The sequence below is a fragment of the Paroedura picta genome, chromosome 5 (genome assembly GCF_049243985.1).
Source record: "Paroedura picta isolate Pp20150507F chromosome 5, Ppicta_v3.0, whole genome shotgun sequence".
In the NCBI taxonomy this organism is placed as follows: domain Eukaryota; kingdom Metazoa; phylum Chordata; class Lepidosauria; order Squamata; family Gekkonidae; genus Paroedura; species Paroedura picta.
Window position 1 is genome coordinate 37,182,873 of NC_135373.1, and position 15,741 is coordinate 37,198,613.

At 48.9% G+C, this 15,741-nt stretch overlaps 1 protein-coding gene across 4 annotated transcripts in view; it reads left to right on the plus strand.

Moving 5' to 3' along the window:
* The window catches only part of GRIK3 (glutamate ionotropic receptor kainate type subunit 3), a 250,049-nt gene that overhangs the window by 118,948 nt on the left and 115,360 nt on the right, over positions 1-15,741 (plus strand). Inside the window, exon 1 of one of the 4 annotated variants that reach the window (XM_077337280.1) lies at positions 1,504-1,594. The exons of 2 other annotated variants lie outside the window; for them this stretch is intronic. In XM_077337280.1, the coding sequence (XP_077193395.1) occupies positions 1,537-1,594 (58 nt within the window). In that variant the 5' untranslated portion in view covers positions 1,504-1,536. Of the gene's footprint in view, positions 1-1,503; positions 1,595-9,034; positions 9,053-15,741 lie in introns of those variants that run through there. One more of the 4 variants, XM_077337282.1, reaches the window with a different exon arrangement.

Below are 15,741 nucleotides of genomic sequence, written 5' to 3' on the forward strand. Positions count from 1 at the left end.
AGTTTTTTTTGTTATGAGAAGGAAGGTTTTGCACAATCCTATTATGATCCTCTATGTTGAAAGCGAAACCTTGAGTCCAGGTGGAAATTATAATAAGGAGATACCAGAGACTCTTATATTTTGAATATTATTTGATTAAGCCATTAGACAGATTATTTTTTCTCTTGTTGGTCCAGTCCCCGGCATCTCCAGTTAAAAGAAACCAGTAAGAGGTGATGGGAAAGACCTCTGCCTGAAACGGTGAGCAACAGCCAGTCTGAGTAATTGAATTGAATTTGAGATTTATCCAGCACCCCTCCCAGCAAGGCTGGCTCAGGGCGGTTTCCAACATTTTAGACAATGTTGACCTACTTGTACCTTTCCTAACCTGAAAGTGCCGTATGCCTGTGAGGCATTCCACATCTCTTTATGGACCAGTGGTTTGGCTTGGTATAGGGCAGCTTCCTATGTCCATATGGCAATGGGGAGAGAGGCCAAAATATTCTTGTTTGGCCATATTATGTGATCACCTCACCCCACTGTCAGCCTTTGGCTCCAAGGGTAGGATATATGTTTCCCTATTGGGGATAAAAACAACTCCGTGGTACTGAATCCAGAAAAAGGATCCCTTGTAGGAGAAGATGATGCTGAGAATTACTGGATGCCTCCCTTTCCCCTTATTTCTCCCTCCTGTCATGATTTCTCAGAGGAGGAGGGCGCCTGTTTGACATTTCTAATGTAATAGTGGTTTAGTGACCTGACCGGTCAAGACATTCCCCAGGAGCTCTGTAAGGAAGAGGCCACTGGGCAGCAATACTGCTTTCAGCTGCCTCAGAAAATAAATCTGTGCAAGTGTAACATCTCCTTCAGAAGTATACTTTTGGAGAAATAGGCCCAAATCCACGCAGTGGTGACAAATCTTCAGACAGTGTTGTGTGCCTGGGAGGCAGCCCCCAGCCCATCCCATTAAGGCTGACTCAGCTGAAGGGAGGGTTGAGGAACTCTGGACAGATGTTGAACAGGGTGGAAGTACTCTTAGCCAGGCCCAGTTCTAAAGATGCTTGAGCACACAGGATTGCTTCACTTGCCATGCTTAGATCAGTTTTGCACGTGCAGGAAGAGCTGGGCCGGCGCCTGCATGACAGCAGGGCTCTTTGCCACTTATGCACGGCGTCAGTAACTGCCTGGCCGCCTCCTGGACCTGGCCCGCTTTAGGGGCTCTAGTGGGCCGTTTTTTGAAACGGCTGCCATCAGTGGCCGGGCCCATGCACAAAGGTTTATTCTGACCCAAACTAATTATGGTTTAATCCCTGTGCTTCAGTGACTGGGAGGGGATTGAAAATGCCCCACACAGCTCCATGCCGCGTCACAGCGCCACGAGGTCGAATGGGATTTTTCTTTTCTAATTTGAAGGAAGGAGGGATTGCATTCTCATGTGCAGTGGAACCATTTCTCTGTGGCTGCGTTTCCCGAGGGGACGCATTTTGGCGGTGGAACTGCTCCATTGCTGGAAATGAGTCCACGGTGGAGACACAAGAAACAGTGGAGCATGCTGCTATGCCACAAAGCATCGGCAGTGACCCAGCCTGGCCGCTTCTGTACACAAAAGGTCTTGGTGAGTTTGCTTGTAATCATATCCCTTTTCAGGCCCTGAAAGACTTTCCACCGTGCAAGGCGTTGACCTGGCTGGCCTAGGATAGCCCAGTCACATGAGATTTTGGGAGCAAAGCTCCTTTACACCTGGTTAGTACTTGCATCAGAGACCAAGGAAGACTCTGCAGTGGAAGACAATAGCAAATGCCATCTCTTGCACTGAAAACCCTATGGCAGCCTTTCTCAACTTTTTTTACTGTTGAGAAACCCAGAAACATTCTTCAGGCTATGAGAAACCCCAGAAGTGGCACAATCATGCAGAACATGGTTGGGAAGCACAGCTGTGTACATGCTCACCTGCCCCCACTTCCCACCCCTCCAGGATCATCATTGGCCATTTTAGAGGGAGGGGGAGGTCAACATGACCATATATGGTCATATCACCCGATAAATGTTAAGCAACTTTAAGAAATATATACAGTTAAGTCCCATCCATTTGGGAAGCCCTTCCAGGGCTGTCAAGAAGCCTCAGGGTTTCCCGAAACCGTGCTTGAAAAAGCCTACCCTGTAGGGTCACCATGTCAGCTGCAGCACCCATCATGGAAGAGGGCATGTATTCAGCTCAAACAGTATGGATAGAGATTGATCCTGGGCCTTATGGCTCTTAGGATTCATGGCTATATCTTCTGCTCCTAGATTGAGGATGGATTGTATGGGGGGGGGCATGGCTCTTACGTTTCACCCCTGGTCAAGTCCGCTCTGCACCCATCTAAAGAGCTTGTTATAAGATCTCTTTTGTAAGGTCGTTTTTTATGCTCAGATTTTTCACACCTTGGGTGCTGTAGGCATATGCGAAATTTTGGATTTCACTCCTTAACCAGTCATCTATGTGTGTGTGTGTGTGTATTCACTTCATTTATATCTCATCTTTCTCCCCAATATAGATCCAAAACAGCTTAGATTATTCTCCTCTCCTTGTCTCCATACATGTCTGAAGCATCTGTAATGCTGCCGTTCCTCAGCTCAGAGGGACAGATGATCAAATAAAACAAGCACAATAAAACGTTTTAAAATTGGAAAAATCCAAAATAATTCTGTGAACACAGTTGTTGATCACTGAGGCCCATGTCCTATCCCAGTGAATCTGGGGCCTTTTTATTGACTTCTTTTGATTTGTTTCCCTTTCTAGGGATCATTTTTAGGGAGACCCATCGTGCAAAGCCGACTCTTGGCTCTGTGGATTTTGTATTAATCAATCACTGGGAAAGGGACAGGAGACAAAGGTGCTCTTTAATTGGGAGCTTGCTGTGATCCTCCGTGCACATAGATTTTTTTTTAAGGATCATTTTAAAAGAAGGAATAAAACCTATGAGAGGAAAAATAAGGGATGGGTGGGGAGGACAACTGTTCATCAGGAGAGCCTCCTGACCTTTGTCTCCTTGCTACCTTCTACCTATTTTTATTAGATTTATTGTCCCATGTTTGAAGTGTATTTCTGTCGATACACTTGAGGGCCATTGAAGGGTGATGCTTAAGTGGAGAGAAGGAAGGAGAGGAGGAGCAAAGTTGGACTTACTGCTGTCACTGCCAGTTTTTGCTTAATTGGTGGTTCCTTACGGTGGGGTTGTATGTGTGGGACTGTGGCTTTGCTTCTGCATCCTCAATAGACTTGTGGCTTCCCTTCTATGGCTTGCTGGCTTCCAGTTTGCTGCTACTGGCGGGACAAGGAGAGGAGAGAAGCCATGTCGGATCTGCTGACTTGGCGGTTGCTGGCAGCTCTTCTCCTGGGGGCCCTTTCTCTGTGGCTCCACCTCTGTAGCCTCTTTGGTCCTGTGCCCCTCCTTCCTTTGACTTCTGCCTTCACTGGTCCAGTCCCTGGTTCACGATCCTTGAGTCTGGGCCATTGGCTGCTTTGTCAGGTCTGACTCCTTGTCTATGTCCTTGATGACCTTGCATTTTTGATGTTACTGGCTTGAACTCTGGTCTCCTGCCCTTGACCATGGACTAAATCTGGCTCCTCCCATGACCTCCACCTGCTGGCACCTATCCACCATGCCAACACTTGCCACTTTCCACCCAGCTCCTACTATCTTTGGTCATTTCTGCAGCTGCCTTGTCGGTTTCGGCAGTTTCCAGGGGGCTGTGTTGGTCTTTCATGCACCCTCTCTGTTTTCTGGCTTTTATGGTCTTCGCAAGCACCCTGGACTTCACCTCTAGTCCCAAGAACTCTTATCAGTGTTGACCATGAACTGGACCTTGGCTTCTTTAAGGCCCACCACTGGTTGAGGCTGTTTATCATGCCAGCTGTTCACCACCTAGCCCCATTGCCTCTAGTGAGCCTCTTTGGCTGTCTTGTCCCCATTATCACATTGACCCTGATCTTCAGCAGTGAATTAGACCCCCCCCATCTCCCAGTGCTGCACCCAGTGATCTTGCTGCCTGTTCACTATATAGCCTCTGGAAGCCTATAAGAATGCTTAATTGCCTCCCTCAAACTACCTCAATCTGGAATAGAGATTTTACGGGGCTGTCTATCACAAGCTGAGCTGACCCTGAGAATTGCTGCTGAAAGGAGAGTGGCAGCCTTTTATCTTTTAAAGTGAATTAAGAGATTGTTAATATTGTTAACTGTTATTATTATATACCATGGAGGGAGAGAAATTGATAGTAAATTGTTCATTGTGATTGCTGGGGAGGGAATAGAGGGAGTGGAAGGCCAGCCAGGGGTCAGGAAATTCCTGTAATTGGGGGACAAGGGAAGCATGGTAGCTGGAGAAGGTGGGTGAAACAAAGGGACGGAAGATAAGGTATTGTTCACACCCCTGCTAGCCTTTGTCCCATCCTGAGGCATGAAGGAAGTAGAGCTGGGAGAAATAGCTTTTCTTTAGCATTCGTGTTGTATAATGCCAGGTCCGTAAACAATAAGTCTGCTGCTGAACAGAACTTCTTGGAGAAGATTATGGATCTGGTGTACCTGGGTGTGAGAGGATGAGACTGTCACCATGAAAGATCTACCTACCTCTGCCCGGATTCTCGTTTCTCTACTAATCCCGGACAAAAGGCCAAGGATGGGGGGTTGCAATACTAGTCCGAGAGCCAGCTTGGTGTAGTGGTTAGGCCAAGACAAGTCTCCCCCATCCTATATTGGTGTGTTTGGTTTTTCCTACCTAAATGCAGAACTTTACTCTTGTCCCTATTGAACTTCATTTTATTCAGTTTAGCCCACTTCTCGAGCCTTATCAAGATCATCCTGTATTCTGATTCTGTCTTCGGTTGTGTTTATCACCCCTCCCAGTTTAGTATCGTCTAATGGCTCTCTTTTATATGAAAGGTTGTCCCTTGGAGGAAGGCATGGAGAAGTTCCTTCTGGCAGCAGAGGAGAATGGATTGAAACTATGTTTAGAACAGAACAAGCTAGATATCAGGAAAGTTTTCACAGAGTAGTTCAGCAGTGGATTTGGCTGCCCAAGGAGCTGGTGAGCTCCCCCTCACTGTCAGTCTTGAAGCAGCAACTGGACAGATACTTATGGAGGCTTTAGGTTGATCCTGCATTGAGCAGGGGGTTGGACGAGATGGCTCCTATGGCTCCTTCCAACTCTGTGTTTCTGTGGTTCTAATCTGTGCAAGTTACCCTTTTGGGCTACACTGCTGGCCTACAGAAGGAAAAAAAAAACAAAACCCAGGAAGCATAATGCTCCCTGTTATGTAACTTTTCTCCCCTTTGTCACCTAGAGCAGTGGTCCCCCAACATTTTTATCGCCGGGGACCACTCAACGCCGGGGACCACTCACCGGGGACCACTCAAGGATTTTTACTGAGGCCCGGTGGGGGGGGGGTAGTTTACTCCTCTACTCTCAACCACTGCCCTAACGCTCTCTGATCACTATGGTAATGTTTAAACATCCCTTCAAAATAAGATACAGACACGCCACAACAATGAACATAAGGAACATTTTATTTTTCATGGAAATTTTAACTCATGACAATGACAAATCAATGGGAACCCTGAGCTTGTTTCTCTGCATCGAGATAGTCCCATCTGGGAGTGATGGGAGACAATGACACCCAAAGTGTGTTGTAAAGGGCCGGGGGGGGGGAGAAGGCGTTCTTCGCGACCCACCTCCAATTATTTGAGGGACCACATGTGGTCCGCAGCCCACAGGTTGGGGATCGCTAACCTGGAGGTAAATTTTTTATACCTATCATAGGTAAACAGTGGGTGCCTGTTTATAGCCCTGATCTGTGTACCTGATTGTTTTAGCTGGCATTGGTACAGATCGAAACTGAATGAATCTGGAGCACAGGCAATATATGAGGACTTCATTGTGACCACAGAAATGGGGGGGGGGGCTGTGTAGGACCGTCAGCCTCCTTTCTCACCTGCTCCCTTACCAGCATCCCCCCCCTTCCCCCCAGTCCCCACTGTTTCCTCTGAAACTTTCCAAACTGCTGCCAGAGTTTTGAGGGTCAACCCACTCGGAAGGAGAGCTGGTTCTAATTAGTGCCTTTTCTCATTTGCTGATTGAGGCACTCCAGGGAGCAATTAGACACTTTTGAAATCTGAGAGGGGATGGGAATAAGTGCTTAACCTGCCTGGCAATTGATATTTAAAATACAAGGCGGCAGGCATAATAAAGCAGAGAAGATGGCTAATATTTGATGAGTGGGAATCCTCTCCCCACCACCTTGGCCCTACGTCCCTTGACAAATAATCCCCTGTGACAATCCAGGGAGGGAGAGGGGAAGAGAAAAGCCTGGTGGTGGTGGGAGGGATGTCCAAGAACCCCTCTTCAGGAGAGGAAGCCAGAGGCACCATTGGCTGCATTATTCATCTAAGAAGCTAATTCAGTTTGCATTTGCTAATGAACTCACAGCCTGTCAGCTTGGGTTTCCCACTCAAGCTAGCAGCTGGGTGAGTGGCTTGCCCAGTAAGGGAGGGATCGTGTACGAGGGTCACAGACAGGTGCTCTACCCCTGCTTCTGACTTCATTTGAAGGCTCCCTCTGGAATATCAGAAAGCTCACAGTCTTTGGAGACTCTCAAAGTGTTATGTCTTCATTGGTTTCTTACCCAGTTGCACAGTGAATTCTCTCCTCCTACCCAATACCTACCTCCCGGACCCACCTGCCTTGTGCAGAACTGGTGGTAGAAAGTGCCGTTTGCTGTCAATTTGTGTCAATCCTATAGGGCCAGGGATGGCCAAACTGTGGGTCTCCAGATGTGCACAGACTACAGCACATGCCAGTAGGAGCTCATGAGAATTGTAGTCCGTGCACATCTGGAGAGCCACCGCCGCTGTAGGCTTCTCAGGGCAAGAGGCAAACATTGGTGATTTGCTCTTTATTACAATCCTGGAACTCCTTGGTAGCCCCCCCCCCCATCTTGTACTAACCAGGATGGACTGTGCCTTGCTTCCAACTTCTGGCAAAATCGAGACAACCTGGGCTGTCCAGACTACCTGATGAGGTTGTAGCCAGGTGACAGCCTCCTGGGGAGGGGAAAGGCTTGTGTCAGAGTAACTTTTAAGCTTGTCAGATGGGGGTGCTTTGTGAGATGGTTCTACTCTCTGCATTCCAAAAGCAGAAGTTAGCATGTTGCAGTGACGTGACCACCCCTCTCTGCTACAGACAGGTGTCTACAGGGGAGAAGCATTTCATGGCTCTCACCACAGAAATAGAGGATGGAAAGGAGGCACAAAGAGATGCTGAAACTAAATGGTTCCTCCGGTCCTTCTGGCTGAGTTTCAGGAGACCTGGGCATCCCAAGCTATCCCGATCCTGTCAAATGGGCATTCCTGCTGCCCTCTTCTGCTTTAAGACTTCTCCAAAGAGAGTGGCACTCAAACAGGAATGTTTAGGCCACCAGCTCCAAAACCCAGCTTACAAGGGATATAAAACGGCTGGATTATCTAGCGGGTGTTTGCCCCCCATCACGGACGCCGGGGCCTCACCTGCGGAGGAGGAGATTCAGCCCAAGACCCCAGGTGAAGCCAGTGCATCGGAATGGGGACATGAGGTGTCAGCTGGTGCAAACGCACATGCGCGGCCCTGCTTCCCTCCCCCCACACAAAACGAAGCTTGCCAGGCCGCAAGCTAATCGGCCACTTTTGTGGCCGATTTGCTTGTGGCTTGGGATATTTTCTTACTGGGGGGGCGGGGAGAGGGAACCGCGGCCCGGTGGTTGGGGACCACAGGGATAGAGCAACTTTCTATGGCAACTTTCTGCAGGCAGACTGATCTCTGTAGTCTGGAGATGAGCTGCCATTCTGTGAGAGCTGGAGGCTGGCTTCCCTAGACTGATTGCACGGCCTTGGGTCGAGCATCATCTCTGTCAGCCGCTGTCCCTCAATAGTCACATGGATGCCACAGCCGCGGTTTTGGAAAAGATTGCCATAAACGCAAAGAGCAATGGCAGGAATCTAATAAGAATGCATTTGTGTTAGCGTACAAGACTGCTCCAGATGGTTATCTAGGATTCAGTCTTTCATGCTCATTTTAAGGACTCCCCCTCCCTCCTTTGTTGGTTTTGTGGGAGAGAAAGCATGGGGGAAGGGCAGAGAGATTTCTCCCACTGAGAAATGCTCCTTTGTCCAGATGCTTTTGCTGCTGTTGAAGAAACTTTGCAGAGATATTTCTTCCCCTGAAGGGGTACAAGCAGCTCCGAGGTGGTTGTGGAGGGGTGGCTTTTGCAGTGGGAAAGAGGCCGGGCAGCAATGAGGGAGGGGGGAGGGGTTTCCCCTGGCCAATACCTGTCTCTTCAGAAAAGCAGCCCTTTGGGTTGCATTTGAAGTGTGTGTGTGTTTGTGTGTGTGTGTGTAACAATGGCCAGAGATGAAAACTTAACCTGGCACCGAGCCTTTCAGCATCGCTCCCAAGGCAGGCCAATATTTACACTCTTGTATTGCATCTGAGAGGCTGGCTCACCTGAGGATGTTCTCAGCTCCATTTGAGGCCCAGTCGAGCCCATTGATTTCAGGACCCTGGACAGGTAATGTTTGGTGTTCTGGCTGGCGGTGTTCTTCCTGATTCGCAGCTCTGCTTCTCAGCCCGCAGGCTGCCCCTGCTCCCTCTCACGTCATGAATAGGCAGTGGGGAAGAACAGTTCCCGGGTCAACATGTCATAGTGGCGGACAGTGCCGTCAAGTCACTGCTGGCTTAATAGCCACCCCATGGGGTTTTCAAGGCAAGAGACGTACTGAGGCGGTTGGCTGTCGCCTGACTTTGCGTCACGGCCCTGGTATTCCTTGGAGGAGGGCTCCCATCCAGGCACTAGCTAGGGCTGATCCTGCTTTTGCTTCCAAGGTGAGGCTAGCATCCTAGAAGAAGAACGGTTGGTTTTGATGCTCTGCTTTTCTCTACCTGAAGGGGTCTCAAAGTAGCTTACAATCGCTTTCCTCTCCCCACAGCAGACATCCTGTAAGGCGGATGGGGCTTGGAGAGCTCTGACAGGACTACTCTGTGAGAACAGCTGTATGAGGACTGTGAGTAGCCCAGGGCCACCCAGCTGGGTACATGTGGAGAAGCAGGGAATCAAACTCGGCTCTCCAGGGCCCATTCTGCACTTGTTGGATAATGCGCTTTCAATGCACTTTAGAACTAGATTTCCCTGTTCCGCACAGGAAAATCCAGCCAAAAAAGCACAGTGAAAGTGCATTATCCAATGTGTGCAGAATGGGCCCAGATTAGACACTGCCACTCTTAATCACCACACCAAGCTGGCATGGAATTCCTCCCCAGTTGCCCCTGAACTCCTTGTGTGCTGTGATTCTTGAGTGCGTAGTAATTCTGGAGAGCTTGATTATGTCCATCTTGTGCGGTGAAGAACAAGCAGGAGTCCTGTAGTGTTGCAAGCCATTTTATCAATGCATGTGGGGAAAAAAACACAGAACAAGCAGCCAGCAAGCTCAAGGCACCATGAAAAGCAGGAAAGACAAAATGAAATGTAATTATGTAAAATTCAGATCTAATCATGAAGAATGCACACACTATTCTCTAGTGATGCCGGGCTGGTTAAAGCTTGTATCAGGTGGGGCACTGCGGGGTTTGCTTAAATAGCCACTGTTTTGTTGAACTCTGCCATGGAGTGGCTTCTGATTTATGGTGGCCCTGTGAATTAACGACCTCCAAAATGTCTTAAAGCCCTGCTTGGGCCTTGCAAACGTGGCTTACTGGGCCGAATCCATCCGTCTCATGTTGGGTCCATTCAGCTTTTCCTAGCTTTACTGTCATTTCCTGTGAGACTTTTCTTTTCATGCGGTGACCAAATGCTTGTAATGAGTCAGAAATCTAGGGTTTGTGTTCGAAGCATGTGTATACGGGGGTGGGAGTGAGAGGTATAGCCGTGAATTCCAATTCAGCCACTTCACACTGTGGAGTCTCGCTTTGAAGATCTTCTGTTGAAGAATTGGGACTCTCCCCACTCTTCCACATGCAGCTGACTAGGTGACCTTGGACTAGTCACAGCACGATTAGAGCTGTTCCCGCAGAGCAGTTCTGTCAGAGCTTTCTCAGCCTCACCTAACTCAAAGGGTGCCTGTCGTAGGGAGAGGAAGGGAAGGCAGTTGTAAGCCACTTTGAAAATCCTCCAGGGAGTGAAAAGCAGGATATAAAAATTGACTTTTCTTCCTTTTCGGGTCAGAGAATGTTTTTATTTAGTAATTCAATTCATGTACCACCACTCCCAGCAAGCTGGCTCGCAGCAGTTCACAGAGCTCTGTGCCTGTGTGTGGGCAGCGGCTGGCGCACCGGTGCCACTCCTCCGCACTGCAGTGCTGGCCGCCTCGAGCTTCCGTGATCATCAAAGTGCGCCAAAGCGCACAACCCTAGTGTGAATTCAACAAGGTCACCACAGACCAGACAGATGGGCAGAAAGCCACTCTGTCTTCCCCGGGTTAGTTAATTTTTAAAATATATATAGATTTTTAAAAATTAAGTTGCCCTCAACTGGAGTAACTGCTTGAGGGCTCTGGAGTAGCCCTGGGGTTCCTAGTAACTCTGGCTGAGCATGACTGGCCTACGGGGACACATTTTGTTCCAGACGTTGTCAGATCTGTGCCATTTTTAAGCAGCCTGTTTTTGTTGGTAAGAAACTGTTTTAGGTGAAGGTGTATCCGTGGAGCAGGGGTCAGTACACCCCGATGTGGATCTTACAGCTTTGGGCAGGGCTACTTCTGACAAACCACCCCCTCACTCACTTGCTAGTGCTCTGCCACTCATGCTGCCAGCTACATGCACAGGAGAAAGGTCTTTGGGCAGCTGGAGCTGTGGACACAGGAGGTGCGTCAGTTCACAGGCCGGCAGGGGAACATCCCACAGTCAGGTTGGGGGGGGGGGTCATGCAAATGGGTGGGAAGGAAGGGGAGCTCAATAGGAGGTCTGAGGGTGGGCAAAGGAATGGGAGCTCTCTGCCTGGCCCCCCCCCCAAAAAAAACAGGAACAAACCCTGCTGTGGAGCTGCAGTTCTCAAACTTCTGATGTCCAAAGAACTTGGCTGCCGTCTCTTTTCTGCCAAGGAAACTTCTCCACAGTCGCCACTCAACAGTACTTGGGTACTGCAAATTTAGGGTATTTTCTAAACCCATGTCCGGTCCATAAGCTAGTGAGGCCTCCCCTTACCTGGGCAAACTGAGAGTGTGCCTGAACCCCCCCCCCTCCCCTTGGGTATGCATTGCAGGGAGATACCAGCTACTTTCCAAAGAATCGGCTCTCCCTTCACTGACTCACCTCCCGGACAACTATTCTCAGCTTATTGCACAGAATCCAGAGCCTGTGGGTTGGTTCCTGGTTGTCAGTTCCCCGATTTCTTCTTGGCCTTTCCCTGCCTCAGTGATGATCTGCTACCTGCCTTGGGGGACTGGTGACTCAGCTTCTGCACTGGAGGGCCCAGCTGCCGATGCCTTCCTCGCAAAGGATGTCACAGTGACCCACTCGGACACCTTGGCAGGTGCTTTGCTTAGTGACGCCATTTGTCATCGGGGACATTTCGAGACAGAAATTATAGCTGTTGCGGCACTTTATGACTCCGGTCAGTTTGACACGCAAAGCCGCAGAGAAGCGCATCGGTATCCAGGTTCTTGTTCAAGGTGTTGAAGGCGACTGTGGTTCCCTTCGGGGGTGTGGGGGAGAGAAGCATCTCCAATTACTTTCTAAAGAAACCTGTTGTTGTTTCCGCGGCTGCTATGAAAGGCTGCAAATTTGCCACAGTTTTCTTTTCGTAGGCTGCGTGTAGAATATGGATTTTTGCGGAACTGGTGGTTGCATGCAAGCGGCAAATGTCTCTTGTGGCCGTTCCTTGCATGCCCAGGGAATTGCTGATTGCCACTGTGGGATGGTGGGTCAATTTTCTCCTCCTGGTTGGGGGAGGATCACTTGGGCATGAAATTGGGGTCACTGTGGGTGGGCAGGTAGCTGTGAGTTCCTGCATTATGCAGGGGGTTGGACTAGATCAGGGGCAGTCAACCTGTGGTCCTACATATGTCCATGGACTACCATTCCCATGAGCCCCTGACAGCATTCGCATTCGCTGGCAGGGGCTCATGGGAATTGTAGTCCATGAACATCTGGAGGACCACAGGTTGACTACCCCTGGACTAGATGACTAGAGGTCCCTTCCAACTCTAGGATTCAAAGCAAGGATATGAGAAGAAACCCTATAAGCCAGGGGTAGGCGAACTGTGGCCCTCCAAATGTCTATGGGCTACAATTCCGGTCTGTGAGTTTCCTTTTATGGTGTTTGCTCCATCCAGAGTTCACCTTTTACCTTCAGACAGCCTCACCTAGAAGTCCAAGCCAAAACAGGAGTGTATGCTGTGCCCTGCTGGCAGAGGCTCATGGGAATTGTAGTCCATGGACATCTGGAGGGCCACAGTTTGCCTACCCCTGTTATAAGCCTTCGAAGCAAGCCCCAAACTCCCCCCTCCCCCCCACACACCTGGTTTCTTCTTTCAAATATCTGGGGCGTCCTTTCTGTTCTGGAACACATGGAGCAAGGGCTTTGCTTTGGGGACTTCAAAAGAAACAAGTTTAATTTGTTCCTGTGGCCCTGTGTATATACGAGAGAAAGAGAGAGAGAGGAATCTTTTGACGTACAAGCTGGAGGGAATTGTGATTTTAAAATATTAACAAGAGGCCCATTTGTCTGCCAGCTTTTGCTGCTTTGATGACCTTGATGCATCTGTTGTTGAGCGGGATGGGATTTGGCTCTGAGATCTTTCCGGTCTGTGAGTTTCCTTTTATGGTGTTTGCTCCATCCAGAGTTCACCTTTTACCTTCAGACAGCCTCACCTAGAAGGCCAAGCCAAAACAGGAGTGTGTGCTGTGCCCTGCCCTTTCCTCTGGGCACTTGGCATCATGTTTTCAGATCCTGTCTGCTTAGTTCATTTCCAACGCTGAAGGACAATATTTGCTGGGTATTGCCCTCTAAGTACATCCTTCACATAGAGGTCTATCTTTAAAGAAAACAAAACTGCTCTTCCAAAAAGGATAACTGTCTAGCCTGGGCTAACTCGGGCTAAAGGGTGTTATCGAAGTACAAATCTGGAAAGTTTATTTTGGAGATGGGTTGTGACTTAATGCTAGAGTGGCTGTTCAACATACAGAAGGTTCCAGGTCCAATCTCTGGCATCTTCAGTTAAAAGGACCAGGCAGTAGATCATGGGGAAGACCCTCTTTCTGAGACCCTGGAAAGTAGCTGCCAGACTGAGCATGCAAGAATGACTTTAAAGGATCTATGGGCTGATAGGTAGAAGGCAGCTTCTTGTGAATGTGTTCTTCAGCCCAAGGCCAGTTGGGTGGAAACAGAGTTCAGGGGAAATCGGAATTCAGCTGAAGCCTTCAGTACAGAAGGGTGAAGGACCTTCACTGTTGATCGAGCATTTTCAGAAGGCCCAGCTGCTGATTCCAAGCCTGGCCAGTCCAGCAGTTCCATACAGCCTTCTGGTTGCAATGGCTGCTGCTACAAACCTTCTGTTCTCGAAAACGGTGCCACAAAGCTTGTGCATACAAAGCCATCAACCAGAAGGTTCATGGTTTGTGTCCTGGAATCCCTGGCACTATGTTAGTCTAGAGCAGGGGTGGCCAAACTATGGCTCTTCAGAATTCTATGGACTACAATTCCCATGAGGCCCGCCCAGAATGTGCTAGCAGGGGCTTATGGGAATTGTAGTCTTGTCGACATTTGGGGAGTTACAGTTTGGTCACCCCTGCTCTAGAGTGGTGATCCCCAACCCGGTGTCCTTGGTTGCCATGGTGCCCACCAGTGTGCTTCCTGGCACCCTCTTCCACAAAGCCAAAAGCTAATCCTGGAATTCTTTGGGGCTTTCCGCACTCCTTCAAAATTGCACAATGGTTACTAATTGAAAACACTACAGTTTTGCCGTTATGCACAACGTCGTTGACAATCTGCAACACACCTGAAACCGATCCGTAAAAAGTGCTTTGTTGTAGCGCTTTCAGGGAAATCCCAAAAAGTAGATTCACCCTCCGGAAAGCGCTACACTCCTGCAACCAATCTGCAACACTAGCGGGAAAGTTCTGTGCGTTACCATTGTTGTGGTTTCTGCAAAGTCCCTCCCCCTGGCTCTCTCCTCTGATCTTCCGGTGAAGCGATCGCCATTTTTTTTTCTCCGAGCGAGCGAAGATCAACGCACCGGCGAGCCTCCGTTTAGCCAGTGAGGCTTCCCCGTCTGCAGTCCCTCTGTTGACAGTCACTAAGCACAATCAAAACAGAAGCCCGTTTTCTGATTTATTTTCCCTTTATTTTTCACACTGTTTTCGGCCAAAAATCGCGCCCGTGAGGGGGGGGGGTCACTCGGGGGGAGCGTGGCAACGATGAAACGGCAGCTCAAACACACTCGCTAGCTGGATGGGTCTCTCCGTTGCAACGAATCAACGCAGATTCGGTGCAACGTGTGTGTGTTTTTTTAAAAAACCTTTCTTAAAGGGAAAGGGGCTGTTTGGGAGCATGCTAACGGCCACCCATTGGCTGCTTGACGGCCAGGGGCGGGACGAGCTTGGCAATAGCGCTTCCTTTCTAGCGATTTTTGCCGAGACCGGAAGCCTGTGGGAAACTATAGAAACGCAACTGGATTCCACTACAAAGTCAGGTATGCATAACGACGAATTCCACTATTTTAAATGGTGATTTTTCGTTCAGCAAACAATTTGCTACATGGATCCCGGTGCGGAAAGCCCCTTCCACTTCATTTGAGCAGGGAGGTTCTTCTGAAAACCCTCATGTTGCATCAGTGGAATGGAAATTTCCTGCACCCCTCTGCCATCCACATCTGTTTGTGAAATGCTGCTCCTAGGGGGATAGGGGACCCTGAGGAAAGACACGAGGGGAGGGATTTAGTGGAAGCTGCCAATTTAGTCTGGATTCAACCCAGCTATTTTAAAGTTCGAAGCCAATTTGAGTGCTATTGTTGGAAAGGTTATTAGTCAGGTTATTATTAGTATGAATAAATGATATCTCTTGGCACTGGCTGGCACTCCACAGAGGGAAGATTGCAATGAATGAATGAATGAATGAATGAATGAATGAATGAATGAATGAATGAATGAATGAATGAATGAATGATGCAGGGGGTTGGACTAGATAACCCTGGAGGTACCTTCCAACTCTGATTCAATGAATGACTGAGCAAATAAATAAATAAATACATCAGAAGTATTAAGTGTAAAGCAATGGAAATACAGAGCTTGAAATGAGGAGGAGAGATCTTTGAGTCTAATTTTGTGCCTTTCCAAATCTATCCCCAGCCCCAGATATTTGCCTCCTCAACAGAAGCAAAGGCATGCTTGCAAGAAGCCGGTCATCCCAGGTTGTTCCAGATGTTGAGCCCAGCTTCATGCAGCATCCTCCTTCCTCCCAGTTACTGCCCAGTCTCACTAGAACTTGGAAGTTTCTCCAGGGAAATGTGGTAGTTTTTAGCAGGACAGGGCTAAGCCTTGTAGCAGTCCTAGTAGCCCGGACTAGCTCAATGTAGTTAGAGCTTGGAAGCTAAGTAGGGTTGGTTCTTGGTTGGGAGACCCTCCAAGGGTGACCTGGATTGCTATGCAGAGGAAGGCAAGGGCAAGCCATCCTTGTACATCTCTTGTCCTGAAAACCTCATGAGGTAGAACTTCAAGAAATTGCCATCGGTTGTGACTCAACAGCACACTTTCTCTGTTT